At 42.4% G+C, this 19330-nt stretch overlaps 1 protein-coding gene across 1 annotated transcript in view; it reads right to left on the bottom strand.

The window, feature by feature from the left end:
- Positions 1–2674: 2674 nt before the first annotated feature.
- Positions 2675–19330, bottom strand: part of LOC104625136 (filamin-A-interacting protein 1-like) — a gene marked incomplete at its 3' end in the record, with an annotated part of 37952 nt that continues 21296 nt past the window's right edge. The window contains exons 3-4 of the mRNA XM_010292683.1: positions 4923–5096; positions 2675–2853 (exon numbers count right to left, since the gene is read on the bottom strand). Of these exons, the coding sequence (XP_010290985.1) occupies positions 2675–2853; positions 4923–5096 (353 nt within the window). The remainder of the gene's footprint in view (positions 2854–4922; positions 5097–19330) is intronic.

Here is a 19330-nt window from a genome sequence, read left to right as displayed (position 1 = left end):
TTCTGCTCTTAAAGAAAGAACAAACTTCCAAAACTTTCACAGGACAGCAAAAGCAGATGTGGCCTCTAAAAGTTGGTGTGGACAACGATGGTTAGGAAAGTTTGGCAAAATACTGTGAGGAAAGAAATTACTTAGATCCAGGACAGAAATGATCACGGCTCTCATTGCACCAGACTGCTGTGAGATGGCCGTCCCACAGGACTGTTCTTCCTCCGGCTCACTCTGTCTCATTAACATTATAGCTGTGAGCGTGGCAGAGTGGCTGACGGGGAAAGTTCACCTCTGTGTCCCTTTTTCTTTTTCATGGAGACTACAAGTCTGTTCAGCTCTTAATAAAATAACCCTCAGGCCTTAAAGCACCACAGTAAAACAGTAATATATATAGTGGTACTTATAAAACAAGAATGCCTATGCAGGACCCTGAGAAATGCCTTTGGGCAGGTCAGCTCTCTGTCCCAATATGCATATTAAGCGAGTATGGGAGTTTTTTCCATATGTTTTTCAATATGTTTTACCCTATTGCAACTTAATCTTTCCACTGCAAACTCTTTCTTTTTGACAAAAATCTATTGGCACTGTGGGGCTTTCCTGAGAAGTCATCCCATCACCCTCTCTTTCTCCATGAATATAGCCCTCAAGCGATACTACTTCCAGTTTTTAATACCTACAAAGGTGTAGGTGCAGCCTCGGTTTCACGTGCACTCAGCAAACAAAGATGAGGAGTTGAGATCATTTAAGACTAAATGCTAATGAGTGGTTTCCAGCCCATCCTGATTTTGCTGATCTGCTCTACAGGTGATCTGGGAGGATGATCTTGAAGAGGGAGGGATGTGCGTGCTTGGTTTTCTGTGTTTAGCTACACGCCATGTTCTCTCTGTTTGGTTGCTACTAAACTTGAAACGAATTTTCTCATTAGTGCCTTAGACAAAGTGGATTAAATAGCAAACATCAGGTTTCTTGTGTCACTCAACATAAATCAAAACAGCTTCAGCACTGCAATTCTTCCCCCGCAGCCACCAGTACACAGGCACTGGTGACTAAAACTGGCAGATTTAGTTGCTCTTAAAGATCTGCTTTCAATAGAATTTCAAACTCAAAATCTCCTTTTTTATTGCTGTTTTTCAAAAAATTGTAGAATGTGGAAAAAATGAAGTTTAAAAGATACAAAAGAGCAGGAAGTGTATGAGAAAATGCCCACAGAGATGGGACTTGATATGTCAACAGTAGTAATGTGAGACAGAAAGATTTTTAATCAATTCATTGAAGGAAGTCAGTTCAAAACAAGTCATATCTTAGGCTATTTAGTAGCCTTCACAAGTCGAGCTGGAATAATAATGTCAAATTAAAATAACTTCTTAAATGATTAAATAAGACTGTCAAATTAAAATGAATATAAAATGTAAAGACAAATGTAAATGGTATTTTAATACTGCTTCTACTTTTGTAGCATTTTAGTTGCCTGCATGTCCACACATACATGGATATTCAGCCTAGAGGAAAAGTGGCATTTATGAGAATCAGATGTGAAATTGGTCCTCACTTGGAAATACAACAAAATTTGTATTTTCTGCTAAGAGAATAAAATTGCTAAGATGCAGAAGCATTTTTGTCCTTTAGAGTTTGCCAATCAACCCAGGAAAACAGAGAGGCAGAAAACCAGCAGCTATTAAAGCAGAAAATATGGTCACTGTAGCTCATGTGCCACCTACTCAAAGCTGGCGCTGAACTGAGCTCAGGAAATACACTAAACAATTTAGCTCCTGGCTTTTTGCAAATGTCTGCCACCAGACTGTGGTTTCCTCAAAAGCATTTCTTCTTTTAACTTGCCTTAAGTAGTTTCCTCAGAGCTTTTTTTCTTTTTTTTAAAAAAAAAAAACACATTGTGAATTGATTTCAAGCAGTTTGGTATGAGCATGAAAATTTCATATTGAAAAACTGAGGCTGTTACTGAGTGCTCGTTCTTCACCTAAGGTAGGTGCCCTTTCTTTTCTTAGAGACTCAGAGAACAAATTACTCCCACAAGGAGGACAAACACTTGAGGAAAAAAACCTGGAGCATATGAGCCCGTGAGATAAACACTGCAGATAGTCCATCACAGGCTGGGCATGTTTTCTAAAACATTAAAATATTTTCTTCCAGAGGAACATAGATCTTGCCTGAAGCATGCATCTTCAAAAATATGAAAAATAATGCAAATGGTTTCTGACTTTGCCAGCCTAAATGTGAAGGGCATGCCAAAGTCCCTACCACTTGTGTGCCAGTATCCTAATGTGTGTTGTGGTTTTCCTTACCCTTTCCTCCTGCTGTGACAAACAGTGCCCTGTCCTTCGCAAAATGCAGCGCTTAGCTAAGCAAGCCAGCCCCAAACTCAGCCAACATAAATAACATCTGATCAAAAGCTACCAGGAGGTGAACCCGAAACAGGCATGAGTAATTCAAAACAAATTCTTTTCTTATTTCAAGCACACACTACAGGAACATTCAATGGTATTCCTCCAACTCTAGACTTGCACAGTAATGTAGTCTACTAATAATATGAGTGGACCGACATTTACAAATGGTTTACACATGAGTTTCATGTCATTTAAACACAGAAAATACTAGACCATGTCACGGCTGAACCGACAAGCACTGGGACACTGGGGATACTCTTTGCACCATCTCAGGTACTCACCTCTCCCGCTCCTGTTCCAAGAGGTTGGTAAAGTCATCGCTCTTGTTCATGTAATCTGTATGTTTATGCTTCTCATTTTCTAGCTCATAAACTGTGCGGCGATGGCACTTTTCTGCCAACAGGAGCTGTTCCAGCATGCGCCGATATGTCTCTTTCTGCTTTTCTTCAAGCCTGTCCAGCTGGATTGTAGGAAAGGAGAATAGACTGTTTTAAAGGTCTCCTTGCTTACTTCATTTGATTTATTAACCAACAACGTTGTGTTTGGTAAATGCGAGTCCCGTAATTTTATGGCTTGGGCTTTACATAAAGCAGTGACTAGAAATAGGAGTAAGTGTCCTGTAAAAGTAATGATTTCTTTGGACGGCGTGTTTGCAATAAACATTTGCACGGTTCTCAGATACACAAAGGACAGACCTTCGCTTAGTTTTAGGGTGACAAATAATATTGTTGCAGTGCAGAATTTCCCCTGTGGCAAGGTGCTGTGCTTTTTCTTCATTTCACATGGAAAAAGCTGCAGCAAATGCCAGGGCAGGGTACATGTCCTCAGACCCTGGGAGCCTGAGTTCACACACCTATATGGGGACTAGAGACCTATATGTAGGGCATAAGGTGTAAGCTCAAGGCTGAAATTTGTCTTACGCATCCTCGATGCACCTATAGGACTGCTGAGATAAAAAGTCTAAACTATTTAGATTCAGCATAGATTCAGTTTTACATTACCAAATACAGTTCATCATAAGCCTTAGGGTTCTCCCCTCAGCCTGTTTTTTGACAGTAGTTTCTCTTTTTTTATTAGCAACACTTTACTTTTTTTGTCTTCTGGGTTATTTTTTATTAATTTAATATGCCAGCTATTATTCAAACAAATACTAAGGCCAGGGAGGTGTGTCTAAAAAGATGCCAAGGCACTCCGAAGCCACCACGGCTATTCATGTTGCTCCTTTCACTGTTTCTTGGGAGCAGATGACAGACTCCATCCTCCTCCCTGCAGAAGCAGCCCGCAGCCCTGGCGCTTCTCCGCTTGCCTTCCCCGGCATGGCACAGCCCCAGCCCCTGCCCTGTGGGAATCGCATCTTCCTCGGCCCCGGCCGCATGGGGCAAGTTGCTGTTTCACAGGGTGCCTCAGCGAACTGAGGGAAACAAGAGAGTGGGAGGACCATGGTGATTTGCTCTCCAGAAGTAAAAGACTTTTACTCTCCAGAAGTGAAAGAGTCACTGCATTTTACAAAGGAGCCAGGTTGGGTTCAGCCTTTGAGAGTAGGTCTTTTACACTTACGAAATTTTGCCACCATCCTATTTTAGCTCCAATATAACCCCTGTGGACCTACACATGACAAAAGTTTTACACTGAGGTCCTCAAGTTATCAGCTTCTTTAGGTAAAAGCCCTGCTAAGCTCTTCTAATCTTGTTCAACAGTATTTCATGCATGCTCCCACATGCTAATGTTTGCTTTCCTTATTTACTATCATCCCAACAATTCCAGAAGAGGCTTCAATGAGAATGCACAGTGGAAAGATATTCTGTGGTAGGCACAATTCCAGAGGAATAAATTAGATGTTCTAACAGAAGGAACTATGAAGATTTGGGCAGGCACTACAGTATATTATATTGTGTGTTGTTGCATGCTCTTTCTCCATGCCATGGACTGTTATGAAACTACAAACGTGAGCAGTGGCTGCTTATTTTGGTGCCCATGCTGGCCTCAGACATTCCCAGGCCTATTCTACATTCATTTATTGCTTAGATTTTAAAGCAAGGGATCAAGTCCTACAGGTCTCCTTTAGGGGCTGAGCTGACTTTGCTGTCCTCGAGCTTAAGTGATGTAAAATGACTACAGATTTATGATCCCATAAATATATCCTAACTACCCACGTGATATTGGTCTAGTATGTCAAAAAAATCAGAGTGCCTGCCAGTGCTGTGAGTAGTAGAGGTTGGAGCCTATAATTGAAAGGAATTTAAAAAACAGAAATGTAACACCCAAAGATTTTGTTCTTGCTTAACAGCACTAGCCCTAAGGAGCATACAATCTATTTATTGTTTGTGTTCAAGCCCAGTGACTTTGCTTACAATTTATTCTGCAGTTGAGTGAACAGAAATATTCGATTTTTCTTCAATTTCTTGCCATTTGTACAAATGTTGTGTTATCCTCTTGCATGCTTTGCACACATCCAAAATATGTGGAGTCTCACTTCTGGTTAGGATTCCCCCTGTACAGACATAATGGTGTAAATCAAGAAGTTATTACCTCTGAAATTGGTTTCTCATAGACGTCTTCCCCTATAGACTTTTCTTGGGCAAGGATGGCATCCCTGTGTAGCACTCGGAGCACGTTCTCTGGAGCTGCAGACCCATAATGAGCTTCTAAAACTTCAGGTTTGGTTTTCTCTGTCTTCAGCATGTGGATCACATCCTCCCTTGCCTGTAACATTGCAAATCACTACCATAAGCCAACCTATTAACCAACAGGGAAAACAGGGAAAGCAGCGGCATTTCGTATGTACGGACTGCATACACAAAAATAAAATAAATTAGAAGAACGCCAGGCTGCCAATGCAAATATAAAAACTTTGGGAGATATCAGAGTAAACACAATCTGTGCAATCTGAATGTGGCCATTGTAGGCACTAATTATTCTACTCCTGCCTGCCATTACATTTGAATGCTATGAATTTTTATCTGGGTTGCAACTATAGCCAGGAAACATCATCACTCTTCATATACTTCATCTTATTCACTGCCCATGCTGCTCCCTGACTGGGGTAAGGAGATGAAGAGAACAAGCAGCACAAGTGGGCTGAATTAATATTTCTCAGACAGCCTCGAATCAAGTATTTCCTAGTCATTCCTACCTGACTTTGTGACTAAACATTCTCTTCAAGTAACTTTCAAAATAAAGTTTTCTGACCTTTGTTTGTTTAAGCAAAACCCTAGAAACACTGCAGACCCTGGCTAACCAGTATAACTGGCGGCAGACCCAAAGAGGCTGAGCAAACCCTTCTGGCAGTGGAGGAAGGCTGCCAACGCCGGAGCAACCTGGGAGCAGTGGTGGCCAAGGGGACTGTGGGTCCCCGCTCCTGCTCTCTGCCCTGGGTGGGAGCCCCCACTTTCAGGCAGACATCTGGGCACGATAAGACTGCTCTGCAAGGCCACCTGGCTATGAATAAGGGGCATTTTAGGGCTATGCTGTGGACCACTGCTTAATCCGGAGCTCTGCTTCTGATGATACTTGCCAATGTCTGTTAAGCCATCTGTAAAATGGGTCAGGGCACTTGCTTGTCCTCCAAGTCAGGTTTATAAGGCCATGGTTCAGGGAGGGGCCTGAACCTTGCAAAAGGTACAAGTTTTCAGTGGGCACAAGGGAGCTCCTGGATTTTCGCATCTCTCCCACAAGCCCAAAGGGATGGGAGGCAGAAGGGTATGGGCACCAATTTTTCTTTTGCCTACCCTTCTGACACTCAACCCGTGTGAGCTTGGGAAGCAAATAAAGGGCTAAGGAAAGGTTCAGATATTTTAGGAAAAATCCCTTACAAATCCTGCCCCTGTGTCAGCGATGACTGTTTAGGATTTATGAACTGACCAATGCTTCATGCTTTCCCACAGTGTTCATAATGGCATTCTGTATTACCCCTGTAGCAAATTTTAAATCTTTACCCAATACCACAGAGGCATTGCATCTCTGCAAAACCACCTGCTTTTAAAAGAGAAAAGAGATTTCAGGAAATGGCCAAGAGCCTTCAGTTGTTTGTTTTGGGGTTTTTTTTAATAAGATAGAGTGACATGAAAATAAAGCAAAAGATGAACTTGAGGCAAAGACCATGCCACCCAATTGAGAACTAGCCCATTTATAAAGAGCTATCTGTAGGAGCTTACACTGTATGTTTTGTAAACTTAAGTATGAGCTTTGCATAGGTCTGCAAGATAGAAAGTACAGACTGGAAGGGTATTAACGTTTTTTCAGCATGAGCATCGGAAAGGTTCATCACTCATGGATGTCAAAACTACAAGTGAATTATGTGGGTTAGTCCCAAAGAGTGCCAGGAGAGCATCTACACGTCACTACATCACGTCCTGAGAATACGCTTCTCTCAGTATAAGACAAATGTCATTTTAGGAAAGTTTTATCAGGTTTGAGAACGTATAATTTTTTATATTCCCACGGAAATAAGAGTTATCTTAGTGTCTTTGTTACTATGAGGCCAGTGCTTCTGTACTGAAGGAAAAGCCCTTAGAAAGTCAAATAGGATAGCACAGGAGTTTTGGAGTATTTATAAATATCACCATTTTATGACGTGTTGTCTTAGGCCTTTTTAGGAAGAGACAGCTTTTGGGCCGTATCTGCGTCCTGCCCCAGTGAACACATTCTGTGTCCCACTGTGAGCCTCGCAGGAGGTGCCCCGTGCCACAGGCGTGCTCAGGGAGAGTGCTGGTCAAAGGGAGCACCGAAAACAGCAGGATGAGGGGCCAGCCCCCTTCCACCCTATGCACCAAGGGCCACAACCAAGCACGTTGAAACCTCAATTTGCTTTGGTCCTGAGCACAGAAGGCTTCAGGCCCTGTACATCCCATTCCTCAGGGACAGGCACACCTCAGGCCCAAGGCTATTCCGGAGGGGAGGAGGATGAGTTCATTCTCTCCTGTTGAAGCTGTTGGGCCCCAGATGGCATAATTACACATTGGCAGGGCCAGGCAGAGCAAAGAGAGACAACTCAGACTTGGCTATGACTTGCGAGAGCGAAGAGCTGGACTCCAGTCCCCACAAGGGTTATTCAAGACAGTAAGAGCTGATGAAGGGACCCAACGCTGCTCTTCCCGGCAAGTGCCCCAGCCTCTGTCCAGCCACCCGCTGCCGTGCATACAATCCGTCCAGCCTCATTAGTGTTTAGTCATTGCTGATTAAAATGGAGCAACTTTAGCAGGAGGCAATGAGAGTCCCTGAAACAGCTTATAACTTGCCAGCTAAGAAAGATTTCTGGAAGCTATGGGTTTGGGTCCCATGAGAGCCAGAGGGAGCCGAGTCGGGGGAGCAGGTGGTGCTGAATGGATGAACCAGCACCCCAGGCAGGAAAGGAGAAGGTGCTCAAGCTCAGTTCAGAGCTTTGTCGGAAACCCTTATTCATTGCTTTGCCTTTAAAAGGAAGCAGTGACACACACAGCTGCAGGGGACAGGGCAGGGCTGTCAGCCCCAAAAACCCCTCGCTGCAGCCCAATGGGGGGGGTACCCAGCCCAGGAGAAGGTCGGGTGGCACCATCCCCAGAGCACAGGCAGATCCCCACTCGCGTCCCCCTTCTTGGACACCCCACGCTCTGCAGGCACTTGGGGTCTGGATGGCATCAGTGTGGCAAGGTGCCTTCTGCCTTTTCTGGCGGTTGCTCCTATCGTTATCTTTTCAAGGGTATCGGCTAATTCACCAAGTACTCTGTTTCCATGGACTTGTGATAACAGTTTGTAAAAGCAAACTAACAAACAGGCACTCAGGTTGCTAGGGAGCATTGGACCAAAAAAGCGGCCTTGTGCTAATAATAAACTGGAGAGAAATTTGCTTTTATTTGGTCAGCAACAAGCCCCAGCATAGGAAGATTTTGAAGTGCAGCTAGCCTAGGTCTGGGTGGCAGGGCCCCAAGGGACATCCTAACCTTCCATCAGCCTTGGGATTTGCAAACTCCAGTTAGTCTCTGTGAAACTCCTTAGGATAAACATAGAGAGAAGGAGCTGAAACAGCAGGCCTGTGTAACTCGTGATTTCATGTTTCCTCCAGATGACTAATTTTCCACTGAAACAACTAGAAGAGAGCTCACGTAGAGATGTTTTCTTTCAATGTATAGTGAACAACTATTGCTATATTAAACTGGAGGTTACAGACCATTTTCAGATAACAAGTCACAATAAGCCTGTGGAGGAACACTTGGGCTACTTCAACACAGGTACGTGGAAAGAGGTATGAGAGGCTCAAAGTAATAGGTCCTTGCTAAGAAGAAGGAACCATACAGGCAAGCTGTTTCTACTGATGGACATCTACTGTAGGTGCCTCCCTTGTCTCAAAGCACAATGCCATTTAGCATAAATCATAAGCTAGGTGACAAACGCAAGGAAGAGATTTCAAATTCAAGTAAACTTGTATATAAATCCCAGAGGAAAACTGTTAGCTGTTTTGGTAGAAGAAACATGGTGTCTGGAAAAGGAAAGCAATTTCTCAAGTCCTTTCTTTTGTTTGTTTTTTTTTTTTTTTGTTGGTGCTCTAATGAGAGAATATTCAGTCATGAGAAGACCGCATACTGCAACAGCTTGTAACACAATGAAACTTATTTGCGTAACTCCAGAAGACTACCATTAGTCATAGAAGCTCTTTAAAGTCAAAATACAGAATTTAGAAAATACATACATTTACCTTTCTTTTTTTCATTACTTAAATTGTCCTACAGAAAACTCCAAGCTAGCTAACTATCTATGCTGTTCAGATTGTGGGTTCTTGAAAATAAAGACTTTTCTATTAATAAAGTGCCCCCAAGTACCTGATTCTCTAAACAGTAAGAACAATGAAGACAAATTAATGAAGAGGCAACTTTTACCTCTTAGACATACTCTCAAGACAAGAAACACAGAAGGTCAGATATGTTGAGAGCTGTTTTTCCACACTCATTTTCCCCAGGAGTAAAACCTGCTTAGAGACTCTCTGTCCATCAAATTCACAGAACCATAGAACAGCCCAGGTTGGAAGAGACCTTAAAAGATCATCTGGTCCAATCTTTAGTGGGAAAGGAAGCCTAGATGAGAACATCTAGCACCGTGTCCAATCACATCTTGAAAACTCCCAGTGATGGGGACTATACCACGTCCTTGGGGATATTGTTCCAGTGATTGATTGTTCTCACTGTAAAAATTTTCTTTCTTAGGTCGAGATAAAACCTCTCTCAGTGCAACTTGTACCCATTGCCCCTTGTCTTCGCCATGTGGCTTCTTGTGAAGAGAGAGCCTCTGTCTTCTTTGTAGCTGCCCTTTAAGTACCGGAATACTGTGATGAGGTCCCCACAAGCCTTCTCTTTTCCAGGGAGAAAAGACCTAACTCCTTCAGTCTTTCCTCATAGGGCAGGTTCTCCAGCCCTTTGATCATCTTTATTGTCTTCCTTTGGACCATCTCCAGCCTGTCCACATCTTTCTTGAATTGTGAGGACCAGAACTGGACACTAACTGAGGAACTACAAAGTTGAACTGCATCTAAGGCTCGTTTTAGGCTTACTGGAGGTGCCAAATTCTAAAGGCTGATGACCTCAGACCTTGAGTATGTTCATGGAGGGGCTGAAGTGCCATGGAAAAGATGTGATTGGTGACAGCCAACGTGGCTTCACTGAGGGCAAATCATGCCTGACAAATTTGGTGGCCTTCTACAACAGGGTTACAATGTTGATGGATAAGAGAATAGCGACTGACATTATCTACCTGGACTTGGGCAAAGTATTTGACACTGTCCCACACGACATCCTCATCTCTAAATTGAAGAGATGTGGATTGGACAGATGGACTACTTGGTAGATATGGAATTGGCTGGATGGTTGCACTCAAAGAGTTGTGGTCAACAGCTTGATGTCCAAATGGAGGCCAGGGATGAGTGGCATTCCTCAGGGGTTGGTATTGGGACTGGCGCAGTTTAACATCTTTGCCAGTGACATTGGATTGAGTGCACCCGCAGCAAGTTTGCAGATGACTCGAAGCTGTGTGGTGTGGTTGACACGACAGAGGGAATGGATGCCACCCAGAGGACCTTGACAGGCTTGAGAGGTTGAACCTCATGAAGTTCAACAAGGCCAAGAGTAGGATCCTGCACCGGAGTTGGGGCAACCCTTGGTATCAATACAGGCTGGGTGATGAATGGGTTGGGAGTAGCCCTGCCGAGAAGGACTTGGGGGTGTTGGCTGATGAGAAACTCAGCATGACCTGGCAATGTGCGCTTGCAGCCCAGAAAGCCAACCATATCCTGGGCTGAATCAGAAGAAGCATGACCTCCCCTTCTGCTCCGCTCTGGTGAGACCCCACCTGGAGTACTGCATTCAACTCTGGGGCCCCCGACATAAGAAGGACATGGACCTGTTGGAGTGAGTCCAGAGCAGGACCATAAAGATGGTCAGAGAGCTGGAGCACATATCCTATGAAGACAAGATGAAAGAGTTGGGGTTGTTCAGCCTGGAGAAGAGAAGGCTCTGAGGAGACGTTATAGCAGCCTTCCAGTACCTGAAGGGGGCCTACAAGCAAACTGGAGAGGAACTTTTTACAAGGGCATGTAGTGATAGGACAATGAGTAATGGCTTTAAAATGAAAGAGGGTAAATTTAGATTAGACATAAGGAATAAATTCTTCCTTATGAGGGTGGTGAGGCACTGGAACAGGCTGCCCAGAGAAGTTGTGAATGCCCCATCCCTGGAAGTGTTCAAGGTCAGGCTGGATGGGGCTTTGAGCAACCTGGTCTAGTGGAAGGTGTCCCTGCCCATGGCAGGGGGCTTGGAACTAGATGATCTTTAAGGTCCTTTCCAACCCAAACCATTCTGTGATTCCAAGCTTCTATAATGACTGCTGTCCTGCACAGCTTTGCCTGCTCTCCTTTCCTTCCTCTCTACTACCCAGTGATTAGTGCACTTACTTAAGATGTGGTATCTGCGTTTCTACCTGGGAAATATGAATTCCCCAGAATAATGCTCCCCTCAGGAGTGCATGCTAGCCACCCAGCTGGAAGGCTGACCTGAGGCCACTCTTCGCAGGGTTACCCTGAAATACTCACTTTTTGGCAGAATGAAAGAGAAGGGCTTTCTTTTGCTTGCTGTCTTGAGCAGAGCAGGGGTCTGAGTTCCAAACCTCGCTTTACTACATGCCTAGTAAAATATTTAAATTATATAGAAAGGATGTAAAGAGGTCCCTGCATAAAATTGAAACCATTTAGGAAACAATAGCATGACTCTGCTGCTTGTAAAAGGGGACCGGCAGCCTAGCAACCAAATTCTTGGTCAATGGAAAGACTGTTACACAAGCCCGGCATTCGGACGTGCTTCCTCCTTGTGCCCTGCCCTGCCAATTTACTGCAGTCCTCTCTCCCCATTCCCACAGTCTTTGGCCTCTCCTGTGAGACTGCTGACAAAACTCCGCACCCACTAAACGGGGAATTTTTGCCCACAGCCCATTTGTCACCTGGGAAATGAGACTGAGCTGATCAAACTCGTTTCATGTAAGGCATCTAGTAAATTGAAAAAAAAAATCAGTTGTATTCAAGATGGGCTGAATGGAGTCAAAGTAATCACTGTCAGCTGAGAGTAAAATCCAACTCAACGTCCTCTGCCAGTACATCTCCTAAACTCTTCTCCTGAATTTTGTTTCTAAGTAACCTTCCTGCAAATTCACTGTGTGCCTCTCTCGATATCAGTCATCAGTAACTATTTCCTTCATAGCTCCATGTTTGGAGCCATCTAAAATACATCTAGCTACTTCAGAGCAATTTAAATAGTTCAATAACATGACGACAATCTGCTCAATTAATTGAAAGAAGTTCTGAAAGTTTGGGAGCAGGAGTAGTATTTACAGGGAGCATACTTGTGTAATATTTGGAAGATATAATATTGCCAGCTTTTGACTCTTTTCTAGCTGTCATGACACTTTGTTATGTCTGCACAAGTGAAAGCATCAAATAATAGAGGTTTAATGTTTAGAAGTCAGATTTTTCTTGCCAGCGATTAATGGCAAGAAATTACTATCAAACCACAGAGAGGAACCTTTATTTTTACTTGTGGTGGTGTTACTTGCATTTCACACAGTTCAGGTTATTTATAGTGCAACAGCTGCTCTGTACTGCATCAGAAACTAGATAAGGTCACAGGTTCTCCACATAATATTGTCGTCTTACCAGTGGCTGATTTCCTAAATTCCAGTAGACTTTACAAATGTTTCACCTGGAGCTAACAAACATCACACTCAAGGCATCCTACTGAGGGAGATCCGGAGGGTGTTCTCACACTGTTTCCGTGCTATCCAGGACAAGCTCATGCTGTGTCACTTGTCTCTGAAAATTCATGGTCGTTTAGTTTACTTCAGTGAAGAAAGCATCTTCAGGCAGGTGCACTTGAAAAACTGTATCTGCAAAACTTTCTTAACACTAATCCACTAATTCACATTTAAACTCAGTAACTTCCCTTCTTTTCTTACGTTAGGAGGAAATTCAAATAATTAAAAGGAAAGCGTGCTTTCTTCATTTTGTGTCATAATACTATGAATATGAATAAAGTAATAAAAATTACCTCTGCCTACTGGAATGACACTTTTGTTAAAGGCCTGATTCCTCAAGCTATCCCTACATACCGCTACAAGGACTGGGTAGCAATTTGTCTTCCAGGTCAGATGTACTCTGTGTACAAAGCATGCTTCGAAGCTGGGAAGTTAGGTGGACTACTGCATATTGTATTGTACAAAGCTCCTTTCTGACTAAAAGCTCAAGAAATTTTTTTCTCTCCTATACCAGATATCTGAAGTAGCCTTTTTTATATCACTCAGTGATTCTAGCCATGCCAAATGCTGGTATGCATAGCTTTTCTTGCAAGGAAGACTCGATGTACAGCAAAGTTTTTTCTTGCCTTGCTTTATCTTTGCTTAATTTCCTAATACTTGAAACTGTAGAGTTCACTTGCTCGAATTTCTTCTAACATTTCTGGACTTGGGTCTATGTACCTGATTTATCTTGGAGATAAAGAGATTACTTCAGCCATAAAAAGTGATCATCAGTGTTTTTGTACAAAAGTTTAGTGAAATATGTCCAAAAATGCAAGTGATCCCTCATGACTCTGGGGATATGAAACAGAATTGTTCTGTCTTCTCCACACCATGCAGAACTTTCTGGCCTTGTATGAAGCCTTTGGAGCTATACAGTGTATTTCATTTTGTTGTGCGCTATCTTACAGCGATAACACAGAAAGTCCTTCTAAAATCAATACTAGAGGAGAGGCACATGGTAGACCAGCTCATCCACTGCACAAACCCTCTGAAGTGGCTCCAGGAGGATTACATCAGAGATTAATTTGGCCTCATGTTTAAAAAAGTCCATGCTAAAGATTGCAGAGCTGAGGAGAAGCAGCACTGAGCAATGTATTACTTCTTACAGCAAGCTTCGAAACAGATCAAATGAGCACTAGAAGACATCTGTCTGTTATTTCCTGCCCACACAGCTTTGTTCTGCTTTATTGCCAGAGAGCTTCATAGATGATGTCACTTTTTTCTGAAGAAAACAGGCCACCAGAGCCTTTCACTGACATAATTAATTATCTGTAGTCTGGGCCACAGCCAGAAAATTTCCGTGGAAAGGCCCTGAGAAGTATTAACTCCACACTGCTTGATGTTTTCAGAATTATTATGGTCTGGGATATCCTGTCTTGTCTTTTCACACTGAAAGAGCGCTCGATATTATCAAGCCATAAGCAGTTACTGCAGCATCATGATCTAGTCAGCACAGAGAGAGACCAATGTGAAGGGTCATTGTCAGTTATGCGCATCAATCTGCATGTTGGGATACGCTCTACGTGCTTCAGCAATGCATCACAATGGCTAAACCCGCTGTTTTGGGTTTGGTGTGTCCAGTCGTATAGTTTATGTCTCAGCCAACATTAACCGTATAATAATATTTTGCACATGACCCGAAGCCCGGCAGCAAGCAGAGACCGCAGATCGATCCAACTAGCCAGCAGGGAGAGGAAGGAGCATCTGTTAAAACATCTTTCTGGACACCTGAGCAGGAAGAATCGTTAACAGCAGCGCACAAATGACTGTATTCGCAGTTCAGGTCTGGTGTGCGGCTGCAGGACGCGGTGTGCGTCCTAACAAATGCAGTGATTAACAAAGCAACTTTAGATCTTTTCTCTGACCAGCACTAGTCACCACAGTGCTTGCAAGGGCAGCGGAGAGCTCCGTGGTTCAGGTACTCCAAATCAGCCATGAAAACCCAAATGACTTAAGTCTCTGTTCTGGTTTATTCATGTTAAGGAAATGATCTGCAGCTTTCCATACCCCTGGTGAATGGCCAGTCATGAGCTACTATAGCAGTATAGGAAGTCATTATAATTGCAGCACATTTCCCACACATTTATATGTTTTTATATTGATGGAGTCATGTAGTAAGTTGCCATGTTCCTTTTGTAACCACAATTTATTTTGTGATCAGATAGTACCTCTCTAAGAAGAAAAAAAGATTATTAATGAAACGGTAATAGGAGAAAAGCTTTTATTTTCCTCTTTCTTGCGTTGTCATCTGCCTCTTAGTCTTATGTTAACCAGTCTGGACTGAGACTCAAGAGATCCATGTTCTGATCATGGACCTTTTTCTCGTGCTTCACATATAAAATTAACCTCACCATGCTCCAATTTCCATTCCATAAAGGAAATAATACTTCCCAGAATGCTGTGAGATTTAATTCATAAGTATATATAAGATTTAGGTACTAATGCCATGAATACTACAAAAAATATGGCACTCTCACATCAATATAGTTGTTCTCCTGTTCATTTTCCCCCATTCATTATATGTTTTATATATGTATGTTATAAATATTATATGTTAATGAATATGTTATATTCATTATATGTTATAAGTTACTATATTCCATGTTTGCGTACTTCCATACTACCATTCAATTTGCTGAAATCCATTGGAAACTAAAAAGTATCTCCATTAGGCACGTAACTCAGGTTGTCTAAATTGCTCTTTGAAAGTGCTTCATTGACTGTATAAAGAACTGAAACATCTGAAATTAGGTGCCATGACCTGAACTGCAGGGAGGCACTTGAAGCTGCTGGTGTAACTGCCCCCTCTCCAAGAGGAACAAACCTGCCCAGGTATTTTTTTTCTCAGTGATCTTAGCTGCCTTCTGGCAGGAATGAGCATGTGTGGAGCAGGACAGAGCAAGAGACAAGCTGGTGCCAGCGGGGCTGTAGCCATCAGGATGATGAAGTTCAGAGGAAATCTTTCTGCCTCCTCTGCGGAGACACGAACATAACTCAGAGTGAGATACCAACAGACATAAGTGTGTATACATGTGTAATAAACTGTATACACAACTTTCTCTTGTCCAAGCATTTTCCTGGCTTCAACAAGCTGTTTGTTGGTGCTCTGTGCTACATGGATGTGCATTCAAGTTACTGATGACTGATGAATGGGCAAGAACAGTAGGACAGCATTATGGCAAGCACTCACCAGTGTAGCCTATTCTTTGAACAGAGGAGTTCTCAGAGGAAACGAGGGAAGTGGCACAAACTCTGAGAGTGAAGTAACTTAAAGAGGGCGGGCAACAAAAGGCACAGAGTGAGAGCTCCAGGCCATGCCCACAATGCCCTCACAGCCTTCTGCTGCCTCTGAAATCCCCCTAACCCTCCCCAGTGTCCGTCCTTCCCCTCGCTTTCCCCAAGCCCCGCTTGGACATCTTCTCCCCTCTCCATCCTCCTATTGCATTCCCAGGAACGCCTCTTGAAGCTCTTCAAAATGCCATTTTGCCTGAACTGCTGAGACTGCCTGAACCAATACTGGGGAAATGGGTTTTCATTACGAGGCTGACCACATCAGTATTTCTGTTTCTGACATTTGAAGGTGGCAAATGCCTGGAAGTTACCATGCAACTGTACTTGGGCTAGTCAGTTCCACTCATTTTACTGGCATGGAAGAATTGATGCAAATTTTTTTCCGAAGAGAAACAATCTTTTGCAGGATAAGAGAGACTTCACTTGCAAAATCCAAACCATTCCTGTCTTAGGAAAGGACTTCCCTTCATAGTGTCTCAGCAGTGCATCGTTTTGGGTGCTGCATGTGAACAGACCTCAGAAATAAGTCACTGAGCTCATTTTATTTTGGACATCATGCAAAATTCTACACTGAAGCCAAGATTTTGTAAAGATGTGGCAAGATACAGGATTTCAGTAGGGCCAGCAGTTTTCCATGTGAAAACATTACATTTCTCTCATTTTAGTCAACCAATAGGTGGAGCCTTTAACCCTAGAAACAAGACACTTTCTCAGCCATATTCTCACAGTTATTATATAAGGACTTATATTGGCTTTTATTAAAGCTCATTTTGCATGGAAAATAATCCATTTTGCTCTCAAGAGCTTATCTGATCCTCAGCTGGAGATCAGGAGACACAAACTTAATAAATACACAACTGGGGCAGCAAAGTTAATAAAAACAGACTCAGCTACAACTGCGGTGTTAAATTAACAACTGGTGAACTCAGAGTACTGGACAGCATTATGACACATAAGACATATGCTCATTGCAAGCTCTCTCAAGAATCCCAGATATTTTAAAGCCAGAGAGTCCATGCATATAGCATTTATTGCAAAAGCATTGGCCATGTCCTCTCCCACAGAGTGATCCTTCTCTCAAGAAAATGGGAAAAGATACAAGCTTTTTCATTACTGTTGCACTGAGTATACACTTTCTATTAAGTAAATGAAAAAAAAAAGGAGTCAAATTACATCAGTTGATTAAAATGATTTTTAAAATATTGCAAAGGAGTATTAGTTAAAGACACTGATCCCAATGGAAACAAGACTTAAAAAGTTGATCGGAGGCAGTCCTTACTGCTCTGTTTTGAACAGAAGACCAAGAATTTTTTGAAAAAAACCCAAGCTGCTCATACTCTCCCCTTCACTCTAGACAAGATGTTCAATGGATCAGAGACACCTACCTCTCTCTTCTGACACTCCAAGCCTAAATAACTTGATAGATGTAGCTCTGCTAAGTATCGCTCAGGTATTAACAGAGAGGGATGTTAAAATGTCTTTGTGAAAGAGGTTTTCATCCTACAGCTGTCCAGTGACAGTGACATTTTATTGAGGATATTTACTTTGAAAAACATATAATTCTAAAGCAATTTTATTACCAAAGAGATGGCTATCATCACTATGGTTGATAGTACCTCTGCCCTTAATTTCAGAGGGAGCAGGAAATTGCCTGAATAGCACAACTTAACTATATTTCTCTATGCTGTCTTATCTTTTTTTTTTCCCCCCTCTCATAAACCAGCAGGGTTCTATTTAAAATTCATGATTCTGGGACTTGCTAGACAAGCCCTGCTTACCTCCCATGGTATCTCCTGCACTTTGCACAGCAGTGATCGCAAGCTACAGAAAAAATGTACTATTCTGGACAAAATTAATCTCTGGTTATAAATTATTCAATGAAAATAGAAGGGAGCATTTGTGGTCTGAAGTCTATGCTAACTTAATTTTTTTGTCCTGTAAGCCTGCTTCACCAGAAAAACACAAACAAACAAGTTGGAGGGGAGAGAATTTTTTAACTCATTGTACTGATATTATTATGCCAGACATTTTTAGGTATTTTTTAGGGTCTCATTTTGCTACAGTGTGGATACTATCTTTCTCTTCATTGTCTTGCCTTTTCTATGTCCCTTTTCCATGTCTCTATCTTGGCTGCATTTATCACTCTTGTATTCCCCCTTTCCTTACACTCTTTTTCTTCTATTGCCCAACCTCTTTCCTCTCATTCCATTCTCCTTAAGTCACCTCTCCCTCCTCACATTAACCCTATCTTCTCTTTTTCCCTATAGCTCTGTACATACCATGGTTTTTCTCTTGGGGATTTGCATTTCAGCTGTATGATATGCTCAGAAAATCCTGAACTATCTCAATCCAATTAACAAGATTTTGCAGTTATAAAAACTTATGCAAAGCTACTCTACATGCACTTTTCTCTGGCTTTACTTAGTCTTTCCACTCTGGCTCCTCTTCAGCTTCTCAAGCTGTGAAATATTGCTAATGACCATTTGAAAACTCCTTCTCTTCACTCTGTTATGTACGCTTTCCTCTGGCTCTGAGGCATCTTGTCCCAACTTCCTCTTCTGACTTCAATATTACCCAAAAAACCCATGTCTGGTTTCCACCCACCTATCTATCCTATATTCCTCGCTTGAGATTTCAGGCAGCTCAATATTTAATAGTATTAATGCAAGAGTATCAAGAAAGGCAGTGAAGAAAAATATTGGAGTTTGTATGGTGTTTTTAACTAAGCAAAGCTTAGGTGGCTATCACAATTTTGTTTAAACATCTCAGGAAAGTCAAGTTTGAAACAAAAACAGTTCAAAGCATTATATGGAAGTTTACACATTGCAGAGAGAGGAAAGAGAGAGAGAAAAAATTCACAACTTCATCTACAGATTGAAACTCTCTTGCTCATATCAATTAGACTGACAAGTGATGGGAAGGCCAAGTAAAGCCATGCCAGCAGAGAAAAGGAGATATTAAATCCAACGTATAAGGCACCAGTGAGCTCCCCCCTCTGCACCGTGTACAGTTCCAGCTACAGACGTTAAGAAAGATGAACCCAGGGTGTAACTGGTGCTGATCCAGGGGTGATGGAAGATGTGGAAAGCCTATTTTTGCTAGAGGAAACTAAAAGGACGTGGCATGGCTAGCACAGCAAAACAAAGGCTCAGAGGCTGTGAGGCTGCTGTCTACAAACACATCGGGCATTAAACAGTAGGCAGAGAGGTAGGCTTTTCAAAGCATGATCGGTGTATAGCACAATTTCATCAAGGTTTCACTAGACATAATTACAGTTGCAGTAGAAATTAGAAGAGATAAATTTGCTAAAGGTTAAATGTTTTCAGTTCTGAAACTGTTTT

Source organism: Phaethon lepturus, unplaced genomic scaffold (genome assembly GCF_000687285.1).
Source record: "Phaethon lepturus isolate BGI_N335 unplaced genomic scaffold, ASM68728v1 scaffold17538, whole genome shotgun sequence".
Classification (NCBI taxonomy): Eukaryota; Metazoa; Chordata; class Aves; order Phaethontiformes; family Phaethontidae; genus Phaethon; species Phaethon lepturus.
This window is presented reverse-complemented; position numbering and strand designations above follow the sequence as displayed.